This window comes from Platichthys flesus, chromosome 16 (genome assembly GCF_949316205.1).
Source record: "Platichthys flesus chromosome 16, fPlaFle2.1, whole genome shotgun sequence".
NCBI classification, from domain to species: Eukaryota; Metazoa; Chordata; class Actinopteri; order Pleuronectiformes; family Pleuronectidae; genus Platichthys; species Platichthys flesus.
Window position 1 is genome coordinate 6964388 of NC_084960.1, and position 8705 is coordinate 6973092.

General features: G+C 44.8%; 1 protein-coding gene across 1 annotated transcript in view; it reads right to left on the reverse strand.

Moving 5' to 3' along the window:
- Nucleotides 1-624: 624 nt before the first annotated feature.
- LOC133971298 (brain-specific angiogenesis inhibitor 1-associated protein 2-like protein 1) overlaps nucleotides 625-8705 on the reverse strand; it is a 26416-nt gene continuing 18335 nt past the window's right edge. Inside the window, exons 11-14 of the mRNA XM_062408592.1 lie at nucleotides 7373-7439; nucleotides 6142-6373; nucleotides 1692-1738; nucleotides 625-1608 (exon numbers count right to left, since the gene is read on the reverse strand). Coding sequence (XP_062264576.1) covers nucleotides 1536-1608; nucleotides 1692-1738; nucleotides 6142-6373; nucleotides 7373-7439 — 419 coding nt within the window. The 3' untranslated portion in view covers nucleotides 625-1535. The remainder of the gene's footprint in view (nucleotides 1609-1691; nucleotides 1739-6141; nucleotides 6374-7372; nucleotides 7440-8705) is intronic.

Genomic DNA, 8705 nt, shown 5'->3' on the forward strand with positions numbered 1-8705 from the left:
CACATTAAAACCACATTTAAATGCACTGAATTGCACACACTCCTAAACATCTGTCCCTAAACCTAAAAAAAAAGAGCCTGATAATGATTCATGAATCATTCTCTGAAAAATGAAAATGTTGAAAAATGCGTAACAATGTTAAAGAAAGTGACAAAATAGGTTTCCATGACATTTCCCTGCACAAAATGTCATGGAAACCCATTGAATAGTTTTTGTATCATCCTAGATGTTACCAAACAAATGAGACAGATGAAAACATAACCTCGATGACCTGTTATGAATCGGCCACTAACTGAACTAACTACTCATTCACAGATTGACACAAAACCAGTCCGGCTGCAGGGCTGTGAAATGAAAAGGCTTCACAACCTTGAATGAACCATGAATTATTTCCCTGGGAAAACAAGCGTACAAAAGTAACACAAACTTTCTGGACTCACACACAGAACTGTACTGGTTCCTCTTTGGGTCACTTCCCCATCCCTCCACAAAATGTCATGTGAATCTTTTCAGCAGTTTTTGTGTCATCCTACTTATAAACAAACAACACCCGGATTAAAACACAACCTCGATTTGGTGGAGGAAACGTAAAATCCTCATACACGACCAACTTAAACAGCAAACTGAAGAAATAAATCTTTATTTTTCTTACAGCACATTCTAGTAAGGGTGTAATATGGAAGATGAGTTTACAGGCTGTGCCGTGTGTGATGGTTAAAGCAGAAACGACTGCACTGGGATCGTTGGGATGTCGCAGCTCCATGTCCACAATCTGAAGGGTGCAGCAGGTAAATAGTATTTTACAGCAGGTTTGTACCGTGTGGGTCATTAAGGCAAAAGTCCCGTCTCCATGATCGTCGAGCTCTACAGTTGACAGGCGTCTCTACAGGCGAAGGACAACGATGTCTGTTGTACAAAGTTATATACAAGAGGGAGATGAGGATAAAGATCACTTCAGGATGCATCTCTGTGAATGTTTGCAGTTTTCTCTCCTCGCTGCGGCGGCCGGTATCATTCTTTGGAATCAATCCCAGATGCTGCAGCATTTTCATAAAGACCACAAACACAAGAGGTCCTGATAAAAGTACATTCTTCTTCTGTCCTATGGCAACAGAAATGTTTACTAACAGTTGTGTTTCCACGATAAACAAGCAACATGAACGGGCGTAAATATTTTCTTTTGACCGGTTTTATTCGTCTAGCTCTCAAGTGCCGGCAAATACTGTGGTCAAGGAGATATCACCACCACACACAGAAGGACACAAGTAGACATTATTTTAAATATATGAGCAACTGTTAATAAAACGCTCCCAAAATACTTCCACAGGAGAGTTTGCAGCGGTCAGGGGGATCCCGGATTCAGATGGCATGTTTTGTTTTACTTTGTGTGTCAGTGCTGGCCGACGTCTGTCCAGTCTCATCCAGGACCAGAGACAGCTGCTGGTCAGGTGAAGGCAGGGCAGAGCTGCACGTCCTGGGTGTGAGGACGACGGGAGGCCGGGGAGGACCTGAAGACGGGCGGAGACGTGCACGGATCAGATGACCGGTGCGGAGCGGTCGTTGGTGAGGGTCGGACGTAGCCTGACCGTGGCGAACGGGTTCCCTCCCCTGTGGGGAAGCAGCAGAGACGAGTGATGAGCGTGTGTCCGAGCAAAACAAGAGAAAACGAATCCTCCTGGTCTGTGACTTACGCGAGGAAGGCCGGTTGGGTTCTGGAGACGCCGTTGGGCTGGGCTCCCTGTGGAGAAAACAGATACACAATCACACAGTGCGGAGCCACAACACTTTTGCACTACGGATACAACAATCACCCCCTTGTCTGCCGTGTTTCTCTCATGTTTCACATCTCAGGCAGCTGGAGTGGACGCGCTGGATGACAACACGGGTGAGGGAGAGCGTGGGAAAGACGTCACGTCACAAGACACCGTGAGGAATCTGGACCTTCTGGAATTTCAAGTCTGCTCAAGTGCATTAAGTTTTCTCATGACAAGTCAGTGAGCACAGGCACGGGGGCAGAATATTGAATTAATACGTTTTCCTTGTGGACATTTGCCGACTGAACTCTGGTATTGATGCAGATGAGGTTGTTTACATCCACATTTAAATGAGCAAACCAAAAGAGAACCGAAATTTGCCCCACTTCAGAATATCGGCACCACAGAGGTCGTGAACTTTAGAGGGTGTGGTTAAAGCTCAGAAACCACAGTGTGTGTTTCTTCTTTTCTTCAGTGGATTCAGTGGCAGTGTATTAAATCAACAGGACCTGTGTCTGAGATCCCTGTGTCCTGTACAATACACACCTTTTACTGCCCAGCTTCACTTGGCGTTTAAACCTTACAATTTACACACTCGCATGTGAACGACAACAACGAGATTATAAAACTGTTCAAAATCTGAAATTACTGCTCTCTCTAGATTAAACTATTGTATTTGTTTATTGTTGTAGTAGAATCACTAACAGTTTTTCTTCGAGGCATCAGGCTGTGTATTTAAAATGCCTGCAACCTGCAGTGCTTCACGTATTCCACAAGGGGTCAGGAGTAGATAGAGACGGAAGTTGCAGCCTGGTCTTTCCCACATGACCAACACAGCGTCACATCTGTCCTATGGCAGATGTCAGGATCACAGATCATGCAGCTATAATCAGGGCTGGGAAAGGACACATTTCTTTTCTCACACGGACGGGTCAGTATGTAGTCTCCCCTTTTTGTGTGTTGTTTAAAATGATGAACAACACAATGTGTGTTATTAGTTAAAAATAATTATACGTCAGTGCAGAAGGTTAACGCTGCTGTGTGATATACAGATGTTGATTTCTATTAAAGAACTTGTATTACGACTTTCAATTGAGTTTTATTTATTTGTCCTATTATTTACATTTTAGCCTGTTCTTTCTTCATCCTTTTAAATTGAAATATTTTATTGTTTTCAGAAAATTGTCCTTTGAATGCACTTTACTTTATTGTTTCATCCCCCCCTCCAGATATATCTATTCCCAGTTAGAATCACATTAATCCTTATTTCTATTCTGCAGTCCTTTGCTCTTCTTTTCTTTTTTTAAATTCTACCTCTAGTGTTTCCTCATTGCAAATTGGTGAGATAGTGTTTCCTCCCTCCCTGTCTTTATTTCTCAATGCCTTGCTTTGTGTGTGTGTGTGTGTGTGTCTGTGTGTGTGAGAGTGAGAGTGAATGTGTGCGTGGGGAGGTGTTACATTTGGTTTGTATGAAAACTGTTTCAACAATAAGGTCTTACTGATTGAATGAGTTCTAGTTTAATGCAGAATTGTGTTCATTCAAGATGCTTCCTCACAGCTCAGTCAGGGAACCAGGACTGTCTCCACCACGTCCTCCTGTCCTGTCTCACCGATCGTTCAGGTCAAAATCATGTCCTCTCCTTTGACTTTCTCTGGAAGCCTCTCTCTCTCTCTCTGATCTCTCCTTCTCTCTCCATCCTCTAAATATATTCATTCCTGTGAGTCATTATCTTCTCCTCCACGCAAAGCACAAAACCAGTGAGGGTGCATTTTTTTCTGGTGGTGACATGTGACATTCCAGGGTAACCCCACCTCCCCCAGCCCTCCTGTCTCCTCTCCTCCTCTCAGCTCTCCTTCTCTGGACCCACACATCACTTATACTCAGTTATGTGGAAATAACACAGCCAGAGAGATGGATCAGTCATGAAATGCAATCTGATCATCTAAGACACAAATGTAGACAAACACAATGTACTTAAGCTAACAACACACAAAACAAATTGTAATGATCCTTGTAAACCGCAGGGGCAGAATTATCATTTCAACACACACACACACACACACACACACACACACACACACACACACACACACACACACACACACCTACACACACACACACACACACACACACACACACACACACACACACACACACACACACACACACACACACACACACACACACACACACACACACACACACACACACACAGTATTATACTGACAGTAATGAACGTGAAAGTTGCAGGCTAGTTGTTAAGTAACCTAAACACAATTGCCCAAACACATGCATACCAACACGTGACCGCACCTACACACTCACACTCTGAGCTCAACATAAACCAGTGTGTTATAGTCCAACAGAGCTGCAGGGAACTTTTTCCCACACTCAAAGTCTATTCTGGTATCTGTGTGTGTGTGTGTGTGTGTGTGTGTGTGTGTGTGTGTGTGTGTGTGTTTGTGTGTGTTTCGATGCGTGTTTCTTAGTGCATACTTTAAATAAAGTCAAATCCGGGGTTTGTGAGTCACTAAAAATAAAACTCACACACACACACACACTGTATGTCTGCTTGCGGCTGAGGACTCTATCCACAGTGGTCAATTACACAAATGAATGTATATATTATGTATATATGCAAGCATAAAAGGGAATATCCCACTATGGCTGACAAGAGTGAAAATGTTATTGTGGTAGTTAGTGTGTTGCGTGAGTGTGTACTTGTGCCTAGATCTTTGTGAGGAGCATTTTGAACTTTACAGAATGAGGACATTTTGGCATTGAGGGTTAGGACTTGCTTTTAGGATCAGGGTGAAGTCCAGGTATTCCTCATGTTGTGGGGACCTACATCTGTTAACGCAACCACTCTATGGGGGCTTGTCTTCCTTATCGGCACAATAAACAAATCCTCATTTAAAACTGAATACATGTTTGGAGGTTAAGTTCCAGTCAATGTAATGTCCTCTGAAGTCACGCGACTGTATTCCTGTGTGTGCTTTTGACCCTGACGTACCGCAACACATTTACATTGATCCAGCGCATGGGAACCAGAAAAGCTTTAGCCTAAGGAAACCACACGTTTTTTCTGAGCCTTTGCATATTATGGAAATGGAAGAACATTTGTAAAGCGAGGACCCTGTTGGAATACGGAAGGATTGAAATGATGTTTGACACGAGAGGGTGTGCACTGCGGGTGACTTCAGTCGCCCAGCCTGACCCGGACTCTGTTCTCATATCTGTCCCAGTGTCCCAGAGTCTCCGGGAGAGCGAGTGTCAGCACATCAGGGACTTTTGTAATAAAGGTCATCTTCTCTCCAGCTGTGTCCATCGTCCTCCCCTACAACCACGTGAGGTTGAGTCCTGGGACTTTTTGGAGAAGAAATCAGGTTGTTCGAGTGAAGCTGGAAATGGCCGGTTTAACACATTTCTTGATGTTTTATTACCGAAACCTTTTTTAACCTGAAGTGAGTCTGATGGTTCCGACAGAGTTAAAATCCATCTGTTTTCTACCTACTGAGCCTGTTCGAAGTCAAAGGGCCTCTGGGCAAGAGAGAGTTTGCCCCAGGAGTTAAAGTAGAAGAGATTTGAACACCGTTGGAAACTATTTTGCAGAAGTACAAAAGTCAACAAAATATATAATATGTGTCTAGTTGTTTTAGACCTTTTATGAAGAATTGTTTCATTTATTATTCCTTAACTCCTAGAGGCAAGTTCAAATCTCCGTCTGTTTTTTCAAGGAGCAACACGTGCCTTTTCCAATCACCTAAACCTCATTGAAAGCAGCCACCATTTATCTAATTGTATATCATAAGGTCTCATCTCAAACACTATATTCCACCTGTGCCTCGAGCAGAGGATGAAAACATCCAGAACCCTTTTCAGTCTGCGTCTCATGCGGCTTCTCACAACAAACACCAGTGTCTTCGAGTCCCGGCATTAGATTTGTTTGAATGTGTATGTCAGCAGACACAGGGAGCCTATCAGAGTGAGGTCAGGTTCCCTGCACAGACATTAAAGGCTCATGTGTCAACAAACACACACACACACACACACCCGCACCCGCACCCACACACACACACAGGTACTGTCAACAGCAGGTGAGATAAGGCTGCACGCTGAGGTACAGTAGTCCTGCTACAGAAAGTATCAGGTGAGACGTAAACCTCACGGCACCGCGGCAGGACTGTGCCAGCACAATGGAGCCGTCTGGCAGGAGACAGTGGGTGATCTCGTTCTGACCTGATTACATACCTTAGAACCATCATTTCTAAAAGGCAGGGCTTAACTGTACTTAGGCTTAATGAACCTCTTTTACACATGGCTCGGCAAAACCGTGAAAATGTCACACGAAGGCACACAAACCAAATCACCGACCCACTGACTGACCGTGTTGTGATCGGAGGAGGAGGAGGAGGAGGCTGCGGAGGGGGTGCGGGAGTGCTGCTGGACGTTATTCGCGGTGACGCCGCCGGAGGACAAGGAGCCGTTCTTGACGGCGTTGCGCTGCGAGCTGTCGCAGTAGTCGGCGGGGGGGAGCACCATGGTCGCCTCGTCCGTCTCCGTGTCCTGGTGGTGCAGGTTGACCACACTTCTGCTGCGGAACGGTGCAACAGACACGCTGTGGAGGAGGAGGAGGAGAAACAGGAGGATGAGAGATGGAGTGGAGGGAGAGAAGGAGGAAGGACAGTAAAAAAAAGGCCACTAATTAAAAGACCACACATGCGTCTCCTGGCATATGTGTGTGTGTGTGTGTTTGTGTGTGTGAGCTTCTGTGTTTCCACTGAGGAGGTTTGTGTGGCAGTTGACGTGGCGTTCACGGACATGATGTTACGATTAGGGTGATGGGATGCAGACTGTGTGTGTTGTGTCCCGCAGCGCTGGTTTACGGTTTAAACTTTGTGTTTCAGGGACTGGTAGCACTTTGCTGGCAGCCTCTCTGTGGGAGGTGCAGCACATTAAGATCTAATAAATGAATCCAACAGGGATTAGTCTCTTTGAAGAGTGCCCCCCCCCCCCCCCCCCCACACACACACCCTCCCCTCTTTATCAGCAGCAGCAAAATCTATTCATCAGCACACAACATCCTGTTTCCTGAAGTGTTGCTGGGCGTGTGTGAAAAGTCCAGTTCACATTTCACATGTGTCATAAAAACCAATGTATGAACAAAAGACATTCAGATGGTCTCTTGAGTTTGTTTGACTGATTTGATTGTTCCAGTTTGGTCCATGTCCCGTCAGGTAACAAGGAGGAGACAGGATTTATGTCATGTACCACATCCAGCCACCAGGTGGCAATCAAAACTGGCAGGACTTCTGTGGAGCCCTAACCAGACGAAAACTCCGCCAATCAGAGGATAGGCAGAGAGACTGATACATATTTTTTTTTACAAATAAAAATACAACCTGAGCACAGTGGGAATCAAAGGTTAAAGAATGGGAGTGCCCCCCCCCTCCCCCCATAGGATGAGAAAGGTTAACAGGGGTAACCAGAGGAAACACTGCCAACAATACAGCCGGCTGTAACTTGAAGCCCGCTGTGCGTGTGTGTGAGTGTGTGTGTGTGTGTGTGTGTGTGTGTGTGTGTGTGTGTGTGTTGCTGGAACGTGGAGTCTCCTTACCTGTTGTTATTCATGAGTGGCTCAGAGAGTGCCAGGCAGTAAGATGAAGGGAACCAGCCCCTCCTGCGAAAGACAGGGACAAAGAGAGAGAGACAGAAATTAGGGATGTTCACGTCTGTGGTGGATCTGACCCTCGGTCGCCCTATCAGCTGAAAACCTCTCTGAGTGATTGGTCAAGAGGGCCGGCTGCTCTGCCGTCTAATCAACCGGCTTCCTCCATCAGCTAATCAGGGTATAGAGAGAGACAGAGGGGATAAAGAGAGAGAGAGAGGGAGAGAGAGAGTTACAGATGCAAGTGTGAGTATTGTTGAGATATTATAGAGACATTATCTTCCTCTTGATTGTTGTGTATACCGTGAGGATGCCTATGGTAACTATGGCTACCAAAATCAGGAATCCATCAGAGAAAAGAATCAAAGCCTGTGGTTTGCAAATGGGTTTCATCAAAGGGAACCGCTCAACATTTGCTTTTTTCTACCTTTCTGCTGAATTTTATTTATCTAAATGACTTGAGTGAGGTCCTGAGAGAAAGTCATGTGTTAAAACGAAACTTGAGTTAATTTCTGCCCAATAAATGAGTCAGTGTCTCAGCCAAATATCAAAGACGACAAGGTTGCTGGTTCTCACTCAGACACACACACACACACACACACACACACAGAGTGGTCGTCCTGTAGCCAGAAGGTTGGCGGTTCGATTCCAAGTGTTCTTGGGCAAGATACAGATGGAAAAAAGATTAACTAAAGAGCTGCCCATATGCACTGAATGATTGAATGTGTGTGGGAATGGGTTAATGGTCAAATAAAAGCTCTTTAAGTGATAATCAAGACTAGAAAAGCAATATAAATACAGATCAACTACCATTTACACATTTACGCCAAAATAAACCCATATTTCATAATGAAAAACAAACTGAGTCAAAGGGTTCAGTAGAATTTATGTTGCTCAAAGAATTTTCTCCGTTCTCTGATAGAAACGATTCATTTCATCTTGGAAATACATTTAGGAGGAGTTTCCATGACCAACAGCTCGTCTCTATCAGAGGCTCGGGCCAAGGACTGTGTGTCATTGTGCCGTTAAGGGAACAAGATTGTTCACAATCAGCCTCTCCCTCCTCCATGTGGCTGAATGTTAATATTTGCTCTTTAAGCCTGAAGAGCAGGCGTGTTCTTTCATGTACCTCTGATAAAGAGACGGGAAAAAACACACCTCACTCAATCGCACTCATATTAATAATAGCTTCTATTTATTCAGGGAAGGGTTTTCCACTGAGAACACTCGCTTCTTTCCAGCACCGGTGTAACTGCCGGCTACTGGAAGCACTTGACATTAA